This window comes from Suncus etruscus, chromosome 6 (assembly GCF_024139225.1).
Source record: "Suncus etruscus isolate mSunEtr1 chromosome 6, mSunEtr1.pri.cur, whole genome shotgun sequence".
In the NCBI taxonomy this organism is placed as follows: Eukaryota; Metazoa; Chordata; class Mammalia; order Eulipotyphla; family Soricidae; genus Suncus; species Suncus etruscus.
This window is the reverse complement of record NC_064853.1, coordinates 3112925-3138455: the sequence shown is the minus strand read 5'-3', so window position 1 is coordinate 3138455 and position 25531 is coordinate 3112925. Positions and strand designations below refer to the sequence as shown.

At 54.6% G+C, this 25531-nt stretch overlaps 2 protein-coding genes across 4 annotated transcripts in view; one reads left to right on the top strand and one right to left on the bottom strand.

Annotated features, from left to right (window-relative positions):
- Nucleotides 1-9547, bottom strand: part of ESPN (espin) — a 28143-nt gene extending 18596 nt beyond the window's left edge. For all 3 annotated transcript variants that reach the window (XM_049775301.1, XM_049775303.1, XM_049775304.1), the window contains exons 1-2: nucleotides 9254-9547; nucleotides 5992-6185 (exon numbers count right to left, since the gene is read on the bottom strand). In XM_049775301.1, coding sequence (XP_049631258.1) covers nucleotides 5992-6185; nucleotides 9254-9547 — 488 coding nt within the window. The remainder of the gene's footprint in view (nucleotides 1-5991; nucleotides 6186-9253) is intronic.
- Nucleotides 9548-18318: 8771 nt separating this feature from the next.
- HES2 (hes family bHLH transcription factor 2) lies at nucleotides 18319-19160 on the top strand. Its single transcript, XM_049775431.1, has 4 exons — nucleotides 18319-18363; nucleotides 18467-18558; nucleotides 18700-18806; nucleotides 18904-19160. The coding sequence occupies exons 1-4, from the start codon at nucleotides 18319-18321 to the stop codon at nucleotides 19158-19160; spliced, it is 501 nt and encodes a 166-aa protein (XP_049631388.1).
- Nucleotides 19161-25531: the final 6371 nt, after the last annotated feature.

Below are 25531 nucleotides of genomic sequence, written 5' to 3'. Positions count from 1 at the left end.
ACTGGGGTGTGGTGGCAGGAAGGGCTGTTACCCCGCATGGCCACCTCCCACCCACCCGTCTGTCTCCCCACCCTCTAGCTCCGGCGCCAACCCTATGCCCCTGCCCCTCCCTCCTCAACCAGTCGCCAGCTGGTCTGTCCATGGACCCTGAATGTCCACTCCTCAGGGGCCTGCCCCCCCTGACTTGGCCCCTCCCTCCCATAACCCCCACCTTCCCAGCAGGCCCTCACAGGTTCCTGGGCCCCCAGCTGCCAGCAGCCTCTTCCCAACCCACCACACCATGGGAACCCCAGGGATTCGCCCTCGCTGCCCCTGGATTCTCAGTCCTCTGGGCCAGCGGGCATAGCTCGGGGCACAGACACCCCCACTCTGCTGCTCGCCGTGCTGGCTGGCTGCCACGGACCTCCACGCACCAGTGCCAGCCTCGCCCCCACATGCTTCCACTGGCTCCCCCGTCGGTAACAGCCTTGTGAATATTTCATGGGCGACACTCGGCAGCCTGAATTATTCACCCCGTAACCAAGGTACACTGAGTGTGGGGGTCCTGAAGAGCGAAAGTTGGAGGGCCCCCCCGCCCAGGGGCCCGCTAGGCTCTGTCCAGTTGTGATAAAATGTAAGGGGGAGGCCAGATCTGCTGTGAGTTCCAGCCTCCTAGAAGCCCCCTTTGGCAAGCAGCCATGACCCCAGGGTGCCCCGGACGCCCAAAGCTGGCACAGAACAGCCGCTGGGTGCAGATTCAGCTTTGCACAAGGCCTGCAAGGGGGGGGGAGCATTTCCATGGGTTCCCCCCATGGCAGGCCTGTTAGTTCGAACCTGAGAGAAAAGGGCAGATTCTCTGTGGTATGCTTTGGTGGGAAAGGGGTGCCTTCCGGGTACCCCATCTTCTTTTTTTTGTCTGTTTTTTGATTTTTGGGTCACACCCGGCAGTGCTCAGGGGCTACTCCTGGCTCTATGCTCAGAAATTGCTCCTGGGGGGCCGGGTGGTGGCGCTGGAGGTAAGGTGCCTGCCTTGCCTGCGCTAGCCTAGGACAGACCGCGGTTCGATCCCCCGGCGTCCCATATGGTCCCCCAAGCCAGGAGCGACTTCTGAGAGCATAGCCAGGAGTAACCCCTGAGCGTCACCGGGTGTGGCCCAAAAACCAAAAAAAAAAAAAAAAGAAATTGCTCCTGGAAGGTTCGGGGAACCATATGGGATGCCGGGATTCAAACCACCGACCTTCTGCATACAAGGCAAATGCCTTACCTCCATGCTATCTCTCCAGTCCATACCCCATCTTCTACCTCAGCTCTCTTGCCCTCTGGACTCCTAGTCTGTTGGGTTGGGATTCAACAGAAACTTCCACCTCTAATGGGCCCCGCCCCCCCCATAAGGCCCCTGTAACGGGCACCATGGCAGATACATCAGGGAATGACTTCCTAGTGATGGTGACACCGCCTGCTCTGAGCTGGGAAACTGAGTCACAGAGGCCAGAGGTCAAGGTGGAAAGGCAAAACCAGCTGTAGTCTGTGTGCACACCTCCCTGACTTCTGTCCATCTGTCTGTCCCTTCTCTGTCAGCTGTGGCATGCTGGGCTCTTCCTGGGGCTGGGGCAAGGGTCGTCTGGAGCCCTGCAGGGCTGGGGCAGTGGCTGGGCCCTGGGGAGAGGGCTGAGGGGTTCCTGAGACTCTGCTTGGTCTTGCCCCACCCCCCAGTGGGCAGTACTGCCCAACCCCAAGAATCTGGGGACCCTCAGCACCTGGCAGCTGTGTAGGAATCCTAACTCTTCCTACCTTGCTGGTGGCCGCCGGGGTCTTTGGGGACAGGGGTGTCCACTGAGTTTCTGCCATACAGAGAGCCTGAGAGTGCATCTAATCAGGTCCTGCCCAGTCTCTTCATGAGTCTCAGTGCCACACAGGCCAGTTGGCATTACAGCTTCTTTTGGGAAGGTGTAAGAGGGTTCCCAAAAGATTTTTTTTTTTATTTTTGGTTTCAGGGCTCACTTCTGGCAGACTCAGGGAATTGTATGGATGCTGGAGATCAAACCTAGGTTGGCCGTGTGCAAGGCAAATGCCCATCCTGCTGATCTATCACTCAGTTCCCCAAAAAATTGTTCTGTCTGACCACGAATGTTAGGGAACCCTGACATGGGTCCTTCTTTCCACATGTAAATCTACTTCCGGGTCAAAGGCTGGTGGGAATGACAGATCTCAGTTGTCTCAGTCCAGCCAGACTTCTAGAACTCATAGGATGAGGCTGGGCTTGTAGTGAGTCTCTGGCTGCCTCCCCCAAGTCCTCCCTGTCATGGTAAGGATACCAAGTGGGTCCTTGTACCAGCAGCCTCCATAGACCCATGCCCTGAGCCCCTGACCTGTTACTACATACATTTAATTTTCCTTTCTTGTTTGTTTGAGGGACACACCTGGCAGTATTCAGGGGTTATTCCTGGTTCTGTGCTCAGGAATTACTCCTGGTGATGCTCAGGAGATCCTATGGGATGTTGGGGATAGAACCTAGGTTGGCCATGTGCAAGGCAAACGTTCTCCTCACTGGGCTATCACTTGGCCCCAAACATTTGTTTCCTGTTTGGGACCACACCAGGTGGTGCTTAGTGTTTTCTCCTGGCTTTGCACTCAGGGATCACTACCCTGGTGGGGCGAGGGGACCCTATGAGGTGTCCAGGCTGGAACCCGAGATGGCCTCACGCAAAGCAAATGCCCCACCCACTATGCTATCCCTGTAGCTGTTAGTCACATAAATCTTGATTTCTTCTCCTGGGAAGACATAGTGTAACCATTAGGCTGGGACACGGTGATCGCACAGAGCAATGTGGACACTCGGCCAGGATGCCTCCTCCAGGTGGCCCAAGCCAGCTGGCATGGCTGAGAGCGGCAGGTACAGGCCAGCAGCTGCCCCCAGAACCGGACTCATAGAGCGGGACCTTCCCACAGCCCATAATGGTCCTTTTTGGAGGGGAGGCCACACCCAGAGGTGTTCAGCGGTTTCTCCTAGTTCTGTACTGAGAGGTCAATTCCTGGTGGTGCTCGGGTAACCCTATGGGATGCAGGGGATCGAACCCTAGTCAGCTGTGTGCAAGGCAAATGCCCTCCCTACTGTGCTGTTGCTCTGCCTGCCCCCCATCATGGCTTTTTATATTGGGTATTTTTTGGGGGTCACACCTGGCCAGCACTCAGGGATTACTCCTAGCTCTATGCTCAGAAATTGCTCCTGGCAGGCTCAGGGGACCCTATGGGATGCTGGGATTTGAACCACCGACCTTCTGCATGAAAGGCAAATGCCTTACCACCATGCTATCTCTCTGACCCCAATATATTGGGGGTTTGTTCTCAACCACACCCGGTGGTGCTCAGGGCTTCCTCCTGACTCTTGTGCTCAAGAACCACTTCTGGCTCTGAGCTCAGGGATCATTCCTGGCAGGGATCAGGGATCACGGAACTGTATGTGGTGCTGGGCTGGATCTCAGATCAGCTGTGCTGCCCACTCGCCTATTTCTCCAGCCTGAGCCCCAATGGACACCCCTCAACATCTGTCTCTGTGGTACAGCTGTGTTTCTGGTCAGACTGAATGGCGAAGTGACTGCTTGCATGTGTGAGGTGGAGGGTTGGGTCTCCAACCACACATGAACCAAAGGGGTCCCCTGGGGTACTCACAATGAATCCACACTTCTCTGGTGAACCCCATCACTGAGAGGTGAGCAAAAGAAACAGCTGTCTTCAGGCCCCAAAATCAAGGAAGGGGGAGCCAGAGTCAGAAATGGGGAGGGCCAGAGAGATAGGACAGCAGGGAGGGCGTTTGCCTCGCACGTGGCTGACCTCGGTTCAATTCCCAGCATCCTATATGGTTCCCTGAGTCCACCAGGAGTGATTCCTGAGTGCAGAGTCAGGAGTAACCCCTGAGCACTGCTAGGAGTGGTCCCCAAAATAAAAACAAAGCAAAACATAAACCAGGGATGAGGAAGCTGTCTTGCATGCAGCTGACCCACTCTGGCTCCCTCCCCTGCAAAGCATATTCCCCCCCAAGACCACTGGGTGCAAACCTCGAGAAATAGCCTCTCCCTCTGGCACCACTAGGTAGGGTGCCCAAACCCCAAACAACAACAGCAACCAAGAAAGCAGGGACAGGACATAAAAACAAATCCATGGGGCCAGAGCCATAGCACTGGGGGAAAGGTGTTTCCCTTGCATGCAGCCCACATGGGTTTGATCTCCACCAGTCCATTGGGTCTCCTGAGCTCTGTCTTGCCAGGAGTGATTCCGGAGTTTAGGGCCAAGAGTAACCTCTGAACATCACTGGGTGTGAACCGAAACACAAACAATGGGGCCAGAGTGACAGCACATCTGGTAGGGCATTTGCCTTGCACTCGGCCCACCTGACTTTGACCTCCTGCATCCCTATATGATCCCCTAAACTTGCCAGGAGTGATTTCTGAGCGAAGATTCAGGAGGAACCCCTGAACACCGCCACTTGTAGTCCAAAAACCAAAAAAGCAAGCAACCAAACAAAAAATCACACAAACAACTTTCCCAAAAATCCAGCCCAACTGCTGTCAGCCACTCCTTCCTGCTGAAACATTTCCCGCAGGGGTACAGAATCACCACCTCAAAACAGATGGCAGGAAAGGGGGTGCAGACTGTTCCTGCCATCTTCTGTCCATATTTGGGGGGTTCACACTCAGCAGTGAGTGCTCAGGAGTTACTCCAGCCTCTCTGCTCAGGAATCACTCCTGGCAGTGCTCTTGGGACCCTATGGGATGCTCAGGATGGATGGAACCTGGGTCGTTCCGGTCCCGTGCAAGGCAAACGCCCATCCCGCTGTGCTGCCTCTTGGGGACCTCCTCCCGTCCTTCTCACACCCCCAGCGCTTTGGGGTCCCATCTCCCCAAGAACCCTCTCCCCTTCCCAGGGTGCAGCTCCCGCCCAGAGGGGCCACGCCCACCCCTCCCGGGCGGGATCGGATTTCCCCGAGGTCCCAGAGTCCTTCCGCCCTGCCTGGGGGTTGCTGAGCCGTCATGAATAATGAATAATTCAGGGCCTGGCATCAGCCTCAAGCTGGGCCTCTAGTCGGGCCTTGCAGCCTGGAGACCAGGCCTCTGTCCCAGCCAGGGTCCCTAACCTGAGGGTTCTGGTGCCCCCCCCCCCCAAGACCAACACTCATTCCTGGTCCACCTCTGCTCCCTGATGTCATGGGCCCCGCACTCCCCCAAGGGTCCCACTGCAAAGGACAGATACATCACAGCAGTCACAGTCTGGGGTCCAGCTGGGACACCCTCACTTCCCTCCCAGTCTCCTGGAGCATGATGTGTGTGGGGTACAGGAGGGCCCAGAGCCTGGCCACAACTCACAGCTTACTGGGTCCTCTCTGTCCTCTGGGGTGAGCTCAAGGCCAGCCCTGGGATGCTGCATGGAGGGTTTATGGAACACCCACTCATGCCATCCCGATGCCAGGGATGCCGCCAGGGATGCCACCAGAATGCCAGGGAAGCAAACCCAGGGGCCCACCACAACCCCTCAGCCCCTATTTGGATGAGAAAGAGCCAAGTCCCCTTTGTGGCAAGGTGCACAGAGCCTGGCAGCTGGGTCCCTGCCCACCAAAGGACCCTCGAACTGGGCTGTGTCCACTGCCAACCCATTCCCAACATGGACAACTCAGGTGAGGGTCCCAGGAGATTTGGGGGCTGCCTTCCTAGTAATGGGCCTGGCTGGGGGCCACAGGAAATGCCAAACTAAAAGGCCCAGGTGGAGGACAGGGGTTCCCACATCCGACTGGGCTTGAGGACTGACCTGGCTCTGTCTCATCTCTCCTCCCCCCGAACCACACCAACCTCAAGTCAGTCTGGCCTTGCAGAGGGTGTTCCCCAAGCTTAAACCTGTGACCCCTGTACCCCAGATTCAGGCACCTGCCTATAGGATTGCTGCGTGTGGAGATTTTTGCAGGTGCACCTGCAGGTGTCTCTGGCCTGGTGGCCCCCAGGGTGCTCAGAAGAGGGTGCTTACTCGGGGTGGTGTCGGAGGAGCAGCCGCAGGGAGGGAAAGTCCCCTTTGGCAGCCGCGTAGTGGACGGGCAGGGCCCCCGTCTCTGTGGCCAAGGTGGAATCTGCACTGCCGTATCTCAGGAGCCAGTCCACGACCTCCGGGTGGCCGAAGCGGGCTGCCAGATGCAGAACTGTGGCACCAGAATTGTCTCTGTCCTGTGGGGGGGGGGGGGGAAGAAGCCGGTCAGAGCCCCCTGTGCCCCCCAGCACTGTCCCCACTTTCTCAGCCCCTTCCTGGAGGGCAGCACGTGGAGGTCAGAGGTGGGTGTCTTCGCCCTACCACCCAACTTTCCTATCTGCGCCATCAGCACCCCCACCTCATACATCTACAATGGCAAGGAGGCAGCTATGGATCCTGGCAGAACTGGGCCAGGCTTTCAAGATATGCCAGTTTGTGGGTGTTCAAGCGAGACCCTCGGGGGCCACTATGCCCGCCCAGCAGGCTCCCAGATGGTGGAGTGAGTGGGAGACACAGGCCAGCGAGGGTGGCTACACCCATTGAGTCTTCCCTGCACTCCCAGAGACTCCCGCTCCAGGCCATGGGCACAGACTGTTTCTCATCCCATGTTCCTGCCCCAGGGCGGTAGAAGCTTCTCGAGAGTGGGGGCAGCCAGCCAAAGGTGGCAGGTGCTAGCCAGAGGCCTCCCTGGGGTGGGAGAATTGAGCAAGAGACACCCCCTCAGGTGCGGGGGGGGGGGGGTAAGAGATGGGGAACCAGATTAGTCTGGCCATGGGGCTGACAGGAAATGTGGATGAAGCCTGCGAGGACCCACCCAGGAAGGCTGTGTGGGGCACTCAGGGGAGGTGTGGTGAGGACCAGGGGAAAGCGGGTGGCAGGAACACCTCCCAGTTGCCCTAGGACATGAGGGAGGAACCAGGTGAGAGTCAGGCAAGGAGGACCACTAGGGTGCTGAGGATCATAGCCCGGGAGAGTCTGACTTAGTTTGAGCTTTGAGTGAGGAGGACTTCCTCCTCATTCCTGGCAGGTTCGGGGGACCTTATGGAATGTCAGGGATCAAAATCAGTCTATCCTGGGTTGTCTGCGTGCAAGGCAAATGCGCTGTGGTATCGCTCCTGTCTCCAGAGAAACTTCTTGAATCAGAGAAAGGCCCAGAGTTCTTGTGGCCTGAGCCCACCAGGGTCCCAAAGCCCAGGCTATAAATTGGGGTGCATAGGTGTGGGGATTCCTGCCTTGAAGGTCATAGAGGCTCATATTCTGGAAGACCTGTACCCCAAAGCTGCTTATTTTTGCAAACCCAACATGGCAGGGATCCAGAGTGTCCCTGGATCCCTCCCACAGTGGGACTTGATAATCTGTCCAGTCTCCAGCTCCTTGCAGAGGCGGACAGAGGAAGGCGGCACCTCCCCCGCCAGCAGCCAAGTGGGCAGGCCCCCTCGTTCCAGGAATCCCTGATAGCGGCACTAGCCTGCAGATATGGGGGCACCCCCCCAACTGATAGCGGCACTAGCCTGCAGATATGGGAGTACCCCCCAAAGGAAGAAAGAGGTTTGCAGTGCTAGGTCTGGAGGTTCCTGAGACCAGCCTGCTGTGGGCAGCTCTTGGCCCCATCTGGCCTCACTGGGTTCCTCTGTGCTCAGCCCAAAGCCCTGATGCTGTGCTGTGCCCTAGAGTGCTCATGCCAACATGTCCCAGAGCCTGACCCTGGCCTGGACGAGCATTGGGGACTGGCCTCGCCCACCAGGACCTTCTGCGCATCATCTCTGCCCCACCTCTAAGGGACCAGGGCTCAGGGCGCCACATGTCCTGCCAGCGTGATACAGCATGTGAGCACCTCCTAGGCAGCCATGAGACTCCTCCGAGGGACCTTCTGTGGCCACCTCCCCAATCACCTCCCTGTGGCCCAGTGTTCTGGATTCGAGCTGTTGTGCCCCTGGAGCTGGTGGAGGCAGTTTCTGGGTACGAAGAGCTCTTTCTGTTTTGTTCTTTTTGGGCCTTACCCGGCAGTGCTCAGGGGTTCCTCCTGGCTCTACACTCAAAAATCACTCCTGGAAGTGCTCAGTGGACACTATGGGATGCCGGGAATTGAACCCAGGTCAGGCATGTGCAAGGCAAGCGCCCTCCCCGCTGTGCTATCCCTCCAGCCTTTACCAAGAGCTTCTGATCAGGATCAGAGCTGCAGCCTCCTGTCTCCAGTGGGGGGCAGGTTGAACCATCATGGGAGTGTCACTGAGTGAGTGGGGGTTCTGCTTGGCCCCACCTTTAAGATGAGGCTGAGTCGAGGGGAAGCCAGAGCGATTATACAGCAGGTATGGAGTTTGGCTTGTGTGTGGCCAACTGGGGTGCCACCATCCGTACCCCACATGGTCCCCTGAGGCTGCCAGGAGTGATTCCTGCGTGCAGAGTTCTGAGCATCACCTGGTGTGATTCCTACCCCCAAAATAAAGATTAGGTGAAGCTATGGGAGCTGGGAAAGGGGCAGAAAACGCCCTGTCCAGGGTCAGCTCCTGTCCTCCCCAGACCCTTCACTCCTTCACCTTTCTTTCTTTCTTTTTTTTTTTTTTTGGTTTTAGGGCCACACCCGGCCTTGCTCAGGGGTTACTCCTGGCTGTCTGCTCAGAAACAGCTCCTGGCAGGCACGGGGGACCATATGGGACACCGGGATTTGAACCAACCACCTTTGGTCCTGGATCGGCTGCTTGCAAGGCAAACGCCACTGTGCTATCTCTCCGGGCCCTCCTTCACCTTTCTTGACTGCAGTCCAGGGTCTCTTTTTTGGGAGGGGTCACACCCAACAGCGCTCAGGGGTTCCTCCTGGCTTTACACTCAGAAGTCGCTCCAGGCAGGCTCAGGGGACCATCTGGGATGCCGGGAATTTGAACCACCAACCTTCTGCATGCAAGGCAAACGCCCTATGTCCATGCTATCTCTCCGGTTCCTGTCCAGGGTCTCTTGACCATGGCGCCCAGGCCCAGTGCATCCTCCTCCTCTGGGATTCATATATGGTGCTCCCCTTCGTCCCCAAGGGCAAATACCAGTGCTGTTGCCCCTGGGATCCCCCAACCCGGCTCCTCTTGCAAGCAGAATCTCCAGAGTACTCTCAACAAGCCCCACTGGTAAGTGCCCCAAAGCCAGCCAGCTTCAGTCTGGGGTGCCCAGCCTCACTCTCACGAACCAGCCCAGGAGGAGCCGGGGACCCACCCCAGGAAGCTCTGGGCCCGAACCTGTGTCCGGACACGGGGCCAAAGGACGCTCTCGGACCCACCTGCACGCTGCACCGGCCCCTTGCGAGCAGCCACTGCAGGCAGGAGAGGTGGCCGGTGGCCGCGGCGTCGTGGGCCGGGGTGGCCCCGTTGCGCGCGCGGGCGGCGGCGGGCAGCCCCGCGTCCTCCACGAGGAAGCGCAAGCAGTGCAGCTTGCCCGCGCGGGCCGCATGGTGCACGGGCAGCGCGTCCAGCGGGTCCCGCAGCGAGGGGGCCAGCAGGCCGGCGTTGTGCAGGGCCTTGAGCACGTCCAGCTCGCCCAGCCGCGCCGCCTGCAGCGCCTGCTCCAGCGCCATGGCACGGTGCCACTCGCTCAGCGCGTCCCTGGGGTCCCCATGCGCCCGTCTGGCGGCTCCTCCGGGGGCTCGAGGCGCGGCCGTCGGGGGTCCCAGCGCTCCGGCTGCCGGCGGGGGGACCCTGGGCACGGCTCGCAGCTGCCCGGTTCCCTGCGCTCCGCCTCCAAAGCGCACTGGGCCCGGCCCCGGCAGGCGACCGGCTTAACCGTCGGGCCCGCCCCGACCCGCCTCTGTCCCGCCCCACTCCGCCCCCCCCCACCGTCTCTGGGTCCCTGAATTTGTCTCCTAAACCCAGCCAAGCCCGCAGAAGAATTGCTCCCCAAATTTAAGCCATGGGGACCCGAGTCATAGAACCCAAGCGACAGGTGACAGACATCAGATGCGCAAAATGTTGTGCGCCCCTGGGAGAAAGTTGAGCCCCTGCCTGGCACTTGTGACAGTCTGGGTTCCACGACCCCCCCCAAATAAGGAGGGGTACAGCACCACACTGGAGACATCACGAGGACAGAGTTCCTACAGTAGAAAAAGGGCCTGAGGACCTTGATAGCACCATGGGTGCCCCCCACCCCATCTCCACCCCCCCCCTGTTGCCTCATGCATGCCTTGATGACTCCCTAAGATTCCCAAACTGGGCCTATTGCAGTGCTTCTCAATTCTTTTCTGTCATGCCCCCCTAGGAAGAAGAAAACATTGTTAGCACCCCCCCCCTGCGTGACTGTAAATAGTATCTTTATTTAAAAAAAACTTTAACCTGCAAAACAAAAATATATAAAATAATTTGAGCTGATCTTTTAATCAGAGGTGATGTCTGGATGAATGGCTACAATGAGCTCGTTTTGCAATGCATAGCTTTTGGAAGCGGGATTTGAAGCAGGACACAGCAGCTCTCAGCTCCAGAGACATACAGAGATGTAAACATGGGGCTTAGCTTGTTATGACAGTGTTTGCTGAGATCAAACGCACCCCCTTTACAGAACCTCGAGCCCCCCTGGGGGGCGTGCCCCACTATTTGAGAAGCACTGGCCTATTGACACTCTATTGACTTTCCGGGAGTTTGGGGGTCTGTATGTTTTGGTGTGTGCAATTCTTTGCATCAGAGGTTGCCAGCTTAGTAAGAACCCACAAAAAAAAAAAAAAAATCTGGTTTGGGGCCAGAGAGATAGCATGGAGATAGGGCATTTGCCTTGCTTGCAGAAGGATGGTGGTTTGAATCCCGGCATCCCATATGGTCCCCTGAGCCTGCCAGGAGTGATTTCTTTTTTTTTTTTTTTTTTTTGGTTTTTGGGCCACACCCGGTAACGCTCAGGGGTTACTCCTGGCTATGTGCTCAGAAGTTGCTCCTGGCTTGGGGGACCATATGGGACACCGGGGGATCGAACCGAGGTCCGTCCAAGGCTAGCGCAGGCAAGGCAGGCACCTTACCTTTGGCGCCACCGCCCGCCCCGCCAGGAGTGATTTCTGAGCGTAGAGCCAGGAGGAACCCCTGAGTGCCACCAGGTGTGACCCTCCCCCACAAAAAAAATCTGGTTTGCAGATTGAAACTTGAATTAATATAAAATAGTGGGGAGGGCATTTGCCTTGCAGGTGGCTGACCCAGGTTTGGTCTCTGGCATCCCTTTTGGTCTCATGAGCCTGAATGTAGAGCCAGGAGTTATCCCTGAGCACAGCTGAGATGTGGCCCCCAAATAAAAAGTAAATAAAATTGGAGGGAGCAGAGCTATAGCACAGAAGGAAGGGCGTTTGCCTTGCATGTGGCTGACCCGGATTAGATTCCCAGCATCCCATAGGGTCTCTCACGAGCTTGCGAGGAGTGATTCCTGAATGGAGAACCAGGAGGAACCCCTGAGCACCGCCGGGTGTGGCCCAAAAACCAAAAAAAAAAAAAAAAAAAAAAGCACAGTAGGTAAGAGGCCGGAGAGATAGCATGGAGGTAAGGCATTTGCCTTTCATGCAGAAGGTCATCAGTTTGAATCCGGCTTCCCATATGGTCCCCCGTGCCTGCCAGGAGCAATTTCTGAGCCTGGAGCCAGGAATTTCCCCTGAGCACTGCCGGGTGTCACTCAAAAACCACAAAAAAACAAAACAACAACAACAACAACAACAAAACAGTGGGTAAGGTGCGCTTTGCACCCGGCTGACCCGGGCTTGAAGCCCAGCACTCTGAGTGGTCCCCAGCAGGCCTGGGAGGGCTGGGGGCAGTGGGAGTAGAGTCAGGACCCCTGGCCTAGGACTAGCACCAGACCCAAGCCCACTTGAGTCTGGTGGGAGCTTGCAAAGGGCTGTGGAGGGAGGAACACGCCTGGACACACGGGCAGGGCCAGGCCTGGCGTGGGAGCGGGCTGGCGCCTCCCGGGACCTTGAAGCAGCTGCTTTGCGCTCGCACCCCCTAGGCCCCTGGCAATGCCAGGGCCAGACTGTGCCTAGCCCTAGTCCCTCCCGCCCCGCAGGGCAGCCGCAATTGCGCAACGAGATTATTCCCAGAACATCTAGACCCCGGGGCGGACAGAGAACTTCAGGGAAGGCTTGTGCACCCACCAGGCTCACTCCAGGGGTTCGACCCCCCACCGCACCCCAGATCATTTCCCAGCAGGAACTACCAGGAGTGATCAAACCCTGAGCACCTCTGGGTGCCGCCCAAAACCAGCAACAAAATAATAGTCGATTCCCTTAGGCGCGCCCCCTGATGACGGACACCTGATGTGACATCTCTCCCTAAACCAGGTTTCCAAGATCATTTATCCCTGAAGCTGGGGGCCAAGGGGTACCCTAGAGGTCTTCAATTTAGACAGAGGAGAGTTATCCTATGGCTTCTTTTTCACAACAGCGGCCACTGGTGGGTACCTCTCAGTGAATTGTAAAATGCGAGATCAAGGGCCGGAGAGATAGCATAGTGGGGAGGGCATTTGCCGCGCACACAACCACCCCCGGTTCTATTCCTGGCATCCCATAGGGTCCCCCAAGCCTGCCCGGAGTAATCCCTGAGCACCGCTGGAAGTGGCACAAACTGCCCCCTAGGTAAAAATGCAAGAATAGGAAGACGCTCTACCCTTTGTGCCACTGCTCCGGTGCCATCTCTGCAGTTTGAAATTACTCCTACCTCTGAGAAATAAATCAAAACCCCTGAGCTGAAGGGGAAAGAGGATGCTTAGGAGAGCTTAGCAGTCTGGGCTGGAGGAACCAGCCCCTCGGTCTTTGCACCTCCAAAGGAGAGATCTTGGGCCTGGCAGGGGTGTCTGAGGGGAGCAGGTGCTGAGGGCTTGCTTGGTCAGGCTGCAGAGTGGTGCCAGGGGGCTGTGGGCACAGGGTGTTGGCAGAGTGAGTGCATGTGGTGGACACCCACTACATTCTTTGATTGATTGACACATTTTTAATTGAATCACCAGGAGATATACAGTTACAAAGCTGTTTAGGATTGAGGGCCAGAGTGAGAGCACAGTGGGGAGGGCATTGGCCTTGCAAGCAGCTGACTCGGGTGTTTGATCCCCGGTATCCCAGAGGGTCCCCGAGCCTGCCAGGAATAATACCTGAGTAAAGAGCTGGAAGCAACTCCTGAGCACTGCTAGGTATGGCCCAAAAGCTTCCCCTTCGAAAAAGTTGTTTATGATTGAGTTTCAGTTTTATGGTGTTCCAACATCTGTCTCTTCACCAAGGCACAATTTTCACCACCAGTGAAATCACCAGTGTCCCCCTCTTTTCCTCCTGTCCCCCACTTGCTTTTATGACAGACTACTTCTTGTTCTTGTTCATGTTCTTTTTCTTGTTGTTGTTGTTCTCCTCCTCCTCTTCTTCTTCCTCCCCCTCTTTCTCCTCTTCCTTCTCTTTCTCTACCACCTTTTCCTTCTCTTCTTTATTTCTCCTCCTCCTCTTCTTCTCTCTCCCTCTCTCTTTTTCATTTTAGATTCTATGGCTTGCAATACTGATCCTGAAGTGCTATGATGCCTATCACTTTCCCTCCTTTCAGCACCCACTTCTTGTCCAGAGCGATCATTTCCAACTCTCATTGTCATAGTGGCCCTTTCTCTGCCCTCACTACACTCCAGCTCTTTGTGGAGCCAAATTTTTTTCTTTTTCTTTCTTTCTTTCCTTTTTTCTTGGGGGGGGGGGTCACTCCTGGTGGCGTTCAGGGGTTACTCCTAACTCTGCACTCAGAAATCGCTGCTGGCAGGCTTGGGGGACCATATGGGATTCCGGGAATCGAATCGAGATCCATCCTCTGTTGGCCACCTGAAAGGCAAAAGCCCTACCTTTGTGCTATTGCTCCAGTCTGCAAAATTATTTTCTGAGCCCTAAAACATTCCTTCTTGGCAGACTGGAGAGATGGTGCAGCAAATCAGCATTCGCCAGCCCTGAGCCTGTTTTGAATCCCTGGCCCTGCTCAGTAATAGACTCTGAGCACCACCTAACCCCCCTTAATCCATTCATTCAATCATTCATTCACTCATTAATTAATTCATTTATTCATTCAAAGAACCATCAATTTAGCCAGGGAGAGAGACCAATAGCTGACATGCAGCTTTGCAGTTTGGACACCCAGATTGGATTCCCTGGAGCACTACTGGAGACAGCTAGCTGGGAGGACCTCCTGAGCACTGTTGGGTATGTCCCAGAAACAAAAAACAAACACATAAAAAGGAAAGAAAAAGGAACAAGCGTCCCATCCAGAGGGACTTCCCTTGTACTCCACTGACCTTCCCATCTTCCCTGATTAGGGCCTGGCTTCATTATGGCCCCCTGTGCTCTGGAGAACCACCAGGGGTCGCTCCTGAGCCAGGAGCCAGGAATAGACCCTGAGCAATTCACACGCTGAGTTTTTAGAAAAAAATTAAAGGAAAATATATTTTTTGGTTATCTGGGCCATACTTGGGCAGTACTCAGAGATTACTCCTGGCAGGCTCAGGGGACCCACCTACAGGATGCCAGGTGCAAGGCAAACACCCTCCCTCATGTGCTTTTTATTGCTCTGGTCCCCAAGGAAAACTTTTAAGAATCATTTGGGGGCCAGAGAGATAGGACAGTGGGGAAGGCATTTGCCTTGCACCCCAGTTCAGTCCCTGGGACCGCATCTCCTCCCCGCCACATCCTAACCCTGCTATGAGCTCAGAGACAGGAGTAAGCAGAGATCACAGTCAAGTGTGGCTTAAAAACAAAAATCAGGGGCCAGAGTGATAGCACAGCGGTAGGGTGTTTGCCTTGCGCACGGCCCATCCAGGATGGACCTGGGTTCGATTCCCTGCGTTCCATATGGTCCCCCAAGTCAGGAGCAATTTTTGAGTGCATAGCCAGGAGTAATCCCTGAAAGTCACAGGATATGGACCCCAAAAGAAAAAACAAAATATTAGTTTTCTTGGAGCAACAGGTGCCCTGGGCTCAGCATGAAAAGGGGGGCAGAGACCCAGGGATCCCCAGATCTGTTGCAGAACTGTGGCATGACTTACACTTAGAATCAAGGCTATTCTGAGGTCTGGTGGGCATCAGCTGGGCATGAGACAGCCCCAGTGGCCCAGCATCTCCCTGGAGGATGGGGGTGGGCAGGGATGGGTAGGGGACAGAGTTTGGGAGGGGGTGAGGAGGAGGCCCTTCCAGCACCCAGGACAGCGCCTGAGCGCTCAGCCAACTTCCTCCAACACTGACCCCACCAGTCAGTCCGTTGGGGGGAGGGCAGCCTCAACAGATGGGCGGGGGAAGCCCCACCAGGTTTCAGTGGCAACTGCCACGCGTCGGAGGCGGTCCCAGGGCGCAGTGGGGCGGCCACCAGCGTTCACCGGCCCGCCCCTTCCCGCCCCGACCCACTGGTCGCGTCCCCAAGCCTACAGATACCGCCAAAGTGGGACTAGCTGGAGCTCTGTGGGTTTCTGGAAGGTATTTTCTTCTCTGGGCCTCAGTTTCCCCATCCAAAAACCAAGGCTCAGAGTAGCAGTTGAGCTTGAATTTGTTTCTTTGTGTGTATTTTTTTTTTTTTTTTGGATGGGTGGTCCACAACCCCAGTTTTGTTTTGCTTTTTTAATTTTTGTGTCACACCTGACAGCGTTCAGGGATTCCTCCTGGCTCTATGCTCAGAAATCGCTCCTGGCAGGCTCAGGGGACCATATGGAATGCCGGGATTCAAACCACTGTTCTTCTGCATGCAAGGCAAATGCCTTACCTCCATGCTATCTCTCCGGCCCCAGCCCACATTTCTTTCTTTTTTTTTAATTATCTTTATTTAAACACCGTGATTACAAATATGATTGTAGTTGTATGATAACAGTCATATAAAGAATACCCCCCCTTCACCAGTGCAAGATTCCCACCACCAATTTCCCAGATATCCCTCCTCCCCACCCCACCCACACCTGTACTCGAGACAGGCTTTCTTTTTCTCTCATTCATTCACATTGTTATGATAGTTTTCAATGTAGTTATTTCTCTAACTGCACATCACTCTATGTGGTGAGCTTCATGTCATGAGCTGCACCTACATGGGTAGATGGGGGAAAATAAGAGTTGGGACTGAGGCAGTAAAAGATTATATATGAGCTTTATAGGGCAGTATCAAGGTCACAATACAAGTTGGATATTATGCATATATAAACTATATGCATACAATACTGTCAATAGGAGACCAAGGAGAAAACATTTCCAGTGACTATCCCAACATAAACCAGTGCTAGAACGACCCGCCCTCCTCCCAAAGTGCATTCCCATTAGTGTAGGGAGAGGTAAGGGGAAAGACTGATGACCGCTATAGAGCCCACCTGGACCGGTGTCCAGGGAAGGCCTGGAGTCAGGGGAAAAAGAGAGGGATGGATGGGGCCCTGCCAAGCATCCCAGCACTCCCCAGGCTAGGGAGAAGGCCTTCAGCATGGGGCCTCCCCAAACCCCATACCTGGCAAAATTCCTCCAGAATCAAAGAGGAAACTGAAAGCCAGATATCTGCCCAACCTCCTCCCCATGCACCTTCCCCCTGGAGTACGAAGGGAGGGGGGAGCCTGAGGACCCCTAAGGATCCACCTGAACCCACTTCTGGCCATCTGAGCCGGCACTCAGGGAGGGCCTGGAGTCCAGGGGAAAAAAGAGGGGGACAGCTGGGGCCTGCCAATCCTCCCAGCACTCCCCAGGCTAGGAGAAGGTGATTTCAGGTGAATTCTTAGAAGCCTGATTTTTTTTTTTTAGGGGAGAACGCGAACGCAGTCCCGAATTTTTTAATTTGGTGATTGACTAGAAGATTCTCCAGGATCTTTGGATACAAATCCAGCCAAGGCCTACTGGGCACTGTGGCTACCTGTTTGTTAGCTTGGGCCTCAGGAAGTAAGTCTTAGGGGCCTGGGGGTCCCCTGCTTTGATCTGTCATCACTGCAGAGCCACTGTGAGAAGGTGAAGGACCTAGTGCAACCCCCAAACCTAGCTTTGGGCAACTGTGTTCCCCCTCTATCCCCACCCTGGATGAGTGGGGGAATTCCAGAAGGAAGGAAAGGAGGAAAGAAGGAAGGAAGGAAGGAAGGAAAGAAGGAAGGAAGGGAGGGAGGGAGGAAGGAAGGAAGGAAGGAAGGAAGGAAAAAAAGGAAGGAAGGAAGGGAGGGAGGGAGGAAAGGAGGAAAGGAGGAAGGAAGGGAGGGAGGGAGGAAGGAAGGAAGAAGGAAGGGAGGAAGGAAGGGAGGAAGGAAGGAAGGAAGGGAGGGAGGGAGGGAGGGAGGAAGGAAGGAAGAAAGGAAGGGAGGAAGGAAGGAAGGGAGGACGAAAGGAAGGAAGGGAGGGAGGGAGGAAAAGAGGAAGGAAGGGAGGGAGGGAGGGAGGAAAGAAGGAAGGAAGGGAGGAAGGAAAGAAGGGAGGACGAAAGGAAGGAAGGGAGGAAAGAAGGAAGGGAGGACGAAAGGAAGGAAGGGAGGAAAAAAGGAAGGGAGGGAGGGAGGGAGGAAAAGAGGAAGGAAGGAAGGGAGGGAGGGAGGGAGGAAGGGAGGGAGAGAGGGAGGAAAGGAGGAAGGAAGGGAGCGAGGAAGGGAGGAAGGAAGGAAGAAGAAAGGAAGGAAGAAGGAAGGGAGGAGGAAGGAAGGAAGAAGGAAGGGAGGAAGGAAGGGAGGAAGGAAGGAAGGAAGGGAGGGAGGGAGGGAGGGAGGAAGGAAGGAAGGAAGGAAGAAGGAAGGAAGGAAAGGAGGAAGGAAGGAAGGAAGGAAGAAGGAAGGGAGGGAGGTAGGGAGGAAGGAAGGAAGGAAGGAAGAAGGAAGGAAGGAAGGAAAGGAGGAAGGAAGGAAGGAAGAAGGAAGGGAGGGAGGAAGGACGGAAGAAGGAAGGGAGGGAGGAAGGAAGGAAGGAAGAAGGAAGGGAGGGAGGAAGGAAGGAAGGAAGAAGAAGGAAGGGAGGGAGGAAGGAAGGGAGGGAGGAAGGAAGGAAGGAAGGAAGAAGAAGGAAGGGAGGGAGGAAGGAAGGGAGGGAGGAAGGAAGGAAGGAAGAAGAAGGAAGGGAGGGAGGAAGGAAGGGAGGGAGCTGCTGGACCAGCTTCATGTCCACTCTCTCCCCTCCGGCCCCTGGAAGGCAGGGCTTCCACCGTCTCCCCAACACGGCTGCAGATATGGGGGCACCGGGCTCTTAGAAGGGAAGCCACCGCCAGGTGCTGGATCTCAGGGGTCCTTGCGTCCCCACCTGGCTCCCCACCCCGTGCAGAACAAAGGGGCAGAGCCTCTGCTAGGCGGGACCCGCGGGCCGGGGCGGGGCTGGGAGGGCGACGCAGCATTTTCAAATCTGCGCCCCCGGGGCAGGGCGCGCTGGGCATCTTCTTGTCCGCGTCCAGCCAGACCATGGGGCTGCCTCGCAGAGTGGGGGACCAGGCGGAGCGGCGCCAGGTAGGAGCTGAGCTGGGGTTCTGGAGTCCGGGAAGACACTTAGGGGTTCGGGGCCCCGAACCACCCGCGTAACCAACCTCGCGCGCCCTTTGCGCCTCCCCAGAGCCAGAAGCCGCAGCTGGAGAGGCGGCGGCGCGCGCGCATCAACGCCAGCCTGGGACAACTCGGGGGGCTCCTCCTGCCGCTGCTGGGCAGGAGGGAGCTTGGGGCAGGGGTGCAGCTGCGAGAAGTCTCCCCGTTAGCCGGGCCAAGGCACCCCGCTGCAGTCAGGCCCGCGCACTCCAGCCAGCCCCAGGAGACGTGTCTCTCTGTCCATCCCTCTCCCGCTCTTCGGGTGCGGGACTCGGGCCACCGAAAGCTGGAGAAGGCGGAAATCCTGGAAATGACCGTGAGGTTCCTGCGGGGGCTACCCGTGTCCCCCACAAGTCCTGAGCCAGAGTCCGGTGAGTGGACCTGCCCTACCCGCTTCACCCCTGCCAAGCCCTCTCCATCTCCCCACCCGACGACAAAGGCGCCTCATCCTCTTCTCTGGGATTGCAGAGGCCACCGACAACTATGACCAGGGCTACCGCGCTTGCCTGGCACGCCTGGCACGCCTGCTGCCCGCCTGTCCGGTCCTGGACCCCGCTGCGAGAGCGTGCCTGCTGGAACATCTGCGATGGAGAGCAGCCCGTGCCATCCCCGATGGCGTGCGCGCTGTTGGGAAGCCCTGTCATGCGCCTGTGCCCTACCCGCCCCAGCTCGCCTCTGTGCCACCCCAGCCACCGCTCCAGCCCAGCTTCTGGCGGCCCTGGTAACCTCCAGACCAGACCACCTGCGCTATTTCCCCCCAATCAGGGGCCCCAGAGTTGAACCGTCGAGGAAGCTTCTGGTGGCCCCAGGAAGTGTCCCCAACTCCGATGACCAGTTTAGCTTCCTAATCAGTTTGGAACCAGGATGTTTGTGGTCTGTGTGGTAGCCACTCATCTGGGGGGAATAAAGGGGAGAAGCCCTGCCTTACCCCATCTGGGGGAGCAGGTCTGGGCAGCAGAGAAGGGTCAGTCCCCACCCCACTCCCCTGATGATGGCAGTGATTGGACCAGTGGCTTCCAGGGCCACTGAGGTCACCAGCCCCACTTGGCATCGCCCAGCGCTGGGCTGCTGCAACTCAGCTGAGTCAGGGGTACCAGCTGGCTCCAAGGGCACTGCCTCCTGGTACATACCACCAAGGACAGGGACACCAGGGCTCTTGGGGGCATGTGTGGGGCAAAATGAAGGGTCCCTGGACTCCGTGAAGTGTCACTTCGTAGGAGCAGAGCCCAGCAGAGAGGGGGCTGCCAGTTCAGAAGAGCTGGGGTTCCTCTTCCTGGGGGGGGGCAACCTCACCTCCCCCAAAAGCCAGCAGTACTGTCTATGAGCACAGCAGGTCATGTGGACCCTTTTTATGGGGGTTTGCTGCACATTTTGGTACTTTTGGGGATTTCTTGCTTTAGTTTCAGCGTCAAGACCTATTTGGAGGATCAGCGTGAGAGTCAGGATTCACCACTGATGCTTGTGGGCACTCTGACCACCTTAGCCCATATGCGTGGCAGGATGGAGGACTTGGTGTGATTTGGGGGGGCATGGGTGAGTCCTCCCCAAAATTTTGTTGTCCGTCCCATCTCTTGACCTAGCTGGCCAGGCAGAAGGAAGGGTCCTCAAATGCAGGCCTGAGAGAAGAACATGGCCCCCAACACTAGCACCCAATAAAAGCCAGAGACTATTGTGTGTGTGAGAGTGGTTCTTTTGCGCTGACTCCACCCACCTTGGCCCCAACTCCTGCTCTGTGCCCTTAAATCCCTTTGAATGTACCCCAAGATAAGCAGATAAGGGACAGGTCTGCTAGCTGTCCTGCTTCCTACCCACACACCAGGGACCCAGACTTTGCTTTGCTTGTTTTTTGTTTGTTTGTTTGCTTATTTTCTATTGGTTTGTTTAGGGGTCCCATTTCCACTCAGATTCTTTTTATTTTGGGTCCATACCTGACGATGCATCAGGCCTTGTGTGATGGCTGATCCAGGTTCAATTCCCAGCACCCCATAGGGTTCCCTCAAGCACTGCCAGGAGTCAGCCCTGAGCACCTCTAGGTGTGGCCCCAAATCCAAAAGCAATGGGAAAGGGCAGCTCGGAGTCTGGGAGCCTTGGCCCACAAGGCGGAAATGAAGACTTTGTGGGTCTGTGGGTGCGAATTCCCATCACAGCTGGGAGCGACCCTGAGCACAGAGCTGGGATGACCCCTGGTATTACTGTGTGTACCCCTACATGCCTGTGGCCGACCTCCCTGTTGACAGCAGCCTGGGCTGCAGGGAGAGAGAGGAGGCAGATGTCTAATGCTGATTCCCAGTGGGGAACTGGTTTCACTTGGGGTTGAAAAGGTCCCGGAGCACCCGGGGCGCTGAGAGCGTCTCATTAAAACCTAATAAAAACCTTGAAGGGAGGGGCCGGGTAGGTGGCGCTGGAGGTAAGGTGTCTGCCTTGCAAGCGCTAGCCAAGGAAGGACCGCGGTTCGATCCCCCGGCGTCCCATATGGTCCCCCCAAGCCAGGGGCGATTTCTGAGCACATAGCCAGGAGTAACCCCTGAGCGTCAAACGGGTGTGGCCCAAAAACCAAAAAAAAAAAAAACCTTGAAGGGTTTCAGGTGCCTGAGAAAGTGCCAAAGAGCCAGAAGGTGGCTCACAAGTGGCGTCTTTACACTGGGAATCCACTAGGGGACAGCAAAGAGCAGGAATCGGGCTGGGGAGTCACTGGGGCCCAGGAAAGGAGGCCTCCGGCTTAATCATCTCTAAGAGTGGGGATCCCCATTTTAGAGGCATTGAAATCCTCAGGGTAGGGCCCAGGAGGGTTAACTAGCAAAAGTCCCTACTTTTGCATGAGGCCCTGAGGTTTTTTGTTGTTTTCTGGGGGGGGGGGGCACACTGGCAGTTCTCAGGGCTGACTCTTGGCTCTGTGCTCGCTCGAGGATCACTTCTGGCTAGGTTTGGGGACCTGATGAAATGCTGGGGATCAAACCCTGGTTGGCTGCGTGCAAGGGAAACTTCCTCCCCATTGTGTTATCGCTTCACTCCAGCCTAAGACCCTGAGTGTGGTTTCTAGAAGCCACCTGCAGATCAGGTCTGTGGGACCCGAAGAGCCGTGGCCCTTCAGGTCCATCTCCAGCAAACAGGCCTGTCCAGGGCACCTCAGCCAGGATTGTGGTGCCCGGCCAGTGCGAGCTGCCAACACAGTCCTCAGCTCAGGGCCCTTCTCTGCGGGATCCAGAAACCCTCATTTCCTTTGGAGCTTGGTGAGGGCTGGTGGCGTGATGCCAGGATAAACCCCAATGCCAGGCACACCAGCTGCCATAGAAGTGTTCAAGGAACATAGAGCCGCTCCGGCCGCAGAAACAGGTGATTCTAATCTTGGCTTCCCAGAGGCTCCATGGTTCTGGACCCTTTGTGGAAACAGTGGGAGACAAGACTGTGGGCCTGGGTGTAAAATGGTTCCTGTGGGTGGGAGGTGTCAGTCCTGGGAATATCCAACCAGTGGCAGCCCCACCTTCAGGCTTCCTGCATGGACTCTCATCTAGTGCTCAGAGCCCTAACAGGGTTCAGACAACCAGGCTGGAAGGTTGGATGCTCAGGCCCCTTAATGTGGTGCTGCTTTGGTTCAACAATTCTGGGAGGCCATGAGACTACTCTGGGCAATGTATGGGGCTGGAGAGATGTAGGACAAGGTGCTGGGAAAGGGATGGAGGGAGGAATGGTATAAAGGCTGCACACGCTGTGTCCCAATCCAGAGAAATGGGCCTGGAGCAGGGGTTGATGGGGCCAGAGCGAGAGTACAACGGGTGGATATTTGCCTTGTACATGGCCAACCCGGGTTCCATCCCTGGCATCCCATATGGTTCCCCAAGCCTGCCAGGAGTGAATATTGAGTGCAGAGTCAGGAGTAACCCCTGAGTGCTTGCCAGATGTGGCCTAAAAACCAATAAAATAAAATAAAACTTTCATGTATTTTTAAGAAAAGATATGAAAAAAAAGAGAAGATATGGAAAAGTCTCTTGGCTTGAGAATGTGGTATACATAAACAAACCTATGATTTTCTTTCTTTCTTTCTTTCTTTTTTTGGCCACATCTGGTGATGCTCAGGAATTACTCCTGGTTATGTACTCAGAAATCGCTCCTGGCTTAGGACCATATGAGACTCTGGGGATAGAACCAAGGTCCATCCTGGGTCAGCCGCAAGCAAGGCATATGCCCTCTTGCTGCGCTATCTCTCTGGCCCCCAAACCTATAATATTTGTACAGCCAGGACTCTTTCACTAGCAGTAATCCCTAGGAATTAGCTATTACAGTAACTGGCTTAAAATGTCACCACATTACTTGCTGGCTTTATATTTATGAAGTGCTTTGACCCATTCCCAGTTACCAACCTTAAATGGGTTTGTTGTTGTTGTTGTTGTTGTGTTGTTGTTATTTATTTATTTTTGGGTTTGGGGCCACACCTGGTGGCTGGTGGCACTCAGGGGTTACTCCTGGCTCTGTACTCAGAAATCACTCCTGACAGACTTGGGGACCATATGGGATGCCGGAAGTCGAACCCAGGTCCATCCTGGGCCGACCCTGTGCAAGGCAAATGCTCTACCGCTGTGCTATTACTCCAGCTCCCAGATGGGTCAGTTTTACAGCTGTAACATATTAAAAACCGCTTATGTATGTGTGTGCATGGTGGCCACCTTTAGGTTAATCTAATATCTGTCTGTGTTGTACTTAGCCTTTCACCCCTTGTGTCCTGGAACACCACCCTATCCCCACATGCCTACACGCCCCCTACCCTTTTACTCTCCCCATGGACTATTCTCGGAACCACAATTAGCTTTTCGGGTGGGCCCTGGCTCAAGGACTGATGTTGGCTTATGACCTCACCCAAAAGCTGAAGGACATTTGCACTGCCTCCCTGGGGTTACTCCTGTCTCTGCGCTCAAAAATTGCTCCTGACAGATTTGGGGGACCATTTGGGATGCCGGGGATTGAACCACTATCCATCCTGGATCTGCTACTAGCAAGGCAAACGTGCTACCACAGTGCTATCTTTCTGGCCTCTTTAATTTGTGTTTCTTTGCTGTGAATCTGTGCTGTTCAATCCTTTGTTGGGTGTTTGTGAACCCACAAACAGTCCCCAGAATGAGAAATTACTTCCCATCCCCTTGTCCCCTTTCGGGGGGGGGGGGAGATCTTGGTAATATTTATCCGCAGCAAATAATAATCCACACAGACAAGAAGGTTAGGGTGTCAAAGGTTGGGCGGAGAGAGAGAGAGAGAGAGAGAGAGAGAGAGAGAGAGAGAGAGAGAGAGAGAGAGAGAGAGAGAGAGAGAGAGAGAGAGAGAGAGAGAGAGAGAGAGAGAGAGAGAGAGAGAGAGAGACCTTTTGCAGCCTGCTCCCAGCTCTGGCAAAAAGATCCCCTCTCCTCTGTCCATCAAGCTATTTATTGCCAACTCCACAGCGCCCCCACCTGGAAGGTCTAGGTGGGGCAATAGTCACAGAACAAACCTAAGGAAATATTTTTTTTTTTATAATTTTTTATTATGAATTATGAGAACAAAAGATGCAAAGAAAGAGGATAAGGTAAAGTTACAGTGGAAGGACAATCACCCATAACATAATTATCAGAAGAAGTCCCCTTGCTGATATCTTAACTTTGAATTTTCACCAAAGAAAGTTAAGATAAATAAAACAGAATCCATGTGCAATTACTTTTTCCCTCAAGTCCCCAGATTGTAGCACATTATAATATTTCTTAACAGCACACAAGGCAATCTAAAGCCATCAAACTTACGTAACTCCTTAAACATTAGAGGCATAGTATTTTTTACATTTCCATGTACATGCATATTAGCTTAAGTTAACCTCAAATTTTAAGTGGGTGTGTTTTAAGGATTAGAGTCAAAGGAGCACAGTAAAAACGGTGTTAGAGTGGCAATTGTTGTTTGCATAGGCCCTCCAAAATATGAGAGGCATGGAAAGGAATAGCCTTGGCCTAAATACAAAGAGATCCTACCCCTGAAGTTTCCTGGCATAAGACCAGCTCTAGGCCTCAGGAAAGTTATCGTTCGCTCCAAGACATTGTCCGTAGCGCCAACACACTTATCACACAGTCTCTGTTGTTGGTCTCATGTTTCTGTATTAAAGATTCTGGAATCTGCATGTCCTACATTGAAGTCATGATGTGGAGTGCCTTTTCGTTTCACCTCACCATGAAAGGGGAATGCAGGAAGCCCTGTCCTGTAAGCAGGTTGTTGTTGTTAAGTCTTCTCAGTGTTAAGGGAAGTCTCTTTTGAGCAGGACGATGTCTGAGCAGTGGTAGGGTCTTCCGTGGTAGAGGATTGCTTCCAGGTGATGTTATAGACAAACCTCACCATAAAGGGGCAATACAGCAAGCCCTGTCCAGTAAACAGGTCATTGTTCTTGTTGTCTTCTCAGTGTTAAGGGATGTCTCTTTTGAGTAGATCGATGTCAGAGCAGCTGTAGGGTCGTCCCTGGTACAGGAATGCCTCCAGGTGATGTTATATACAACCTTGGATGTTTTGTAAATGTCTTCTGTAGATCAAGGGGTAAATGGAGAATGCCCATTCTTCTGAGGCCTGTGCCAGGTCTTTATGTCAATGTTCAGGGTGTAAGGTCTCATTGCACTACAAGATTTGTGAGTTCCCATTTCTATTAGATAAGAACTTATTGGTATGTATAGTATTTTCCTATGTTAGTGTGCCTACGCAAACAAGATATAAAGCCACGTGGTGCTATCAGATATATGGGGGAATAAGAACATTTCCAACAAGACCCATGACTTGGTTCAAACATAAGTATTAAACTGAGGGATTCTTTCACACCAAATTCCATATTGAGCAGTTCATAAAGAGAAGATAAAAAACATGGGGGGGGGGATCATCACTGTATAAGAAAGTATTTAGCAAAAGTTATAGCCGTCAAAGAAAACACCCATAAAATGTTGAAAAGATATGTGTCCTTTTTATGCCTTTTAAAATAGTTGGGTGGGTGTTAACTCTAGGGCACCACTTTGGTCTGTGAATTAGGACTCAACAGTACTTAAGTTAGAAAGGGTAAAAAAGGAGTAATGATGATAGGAGTTAAAGAAGTTAAAGAGAAATATGA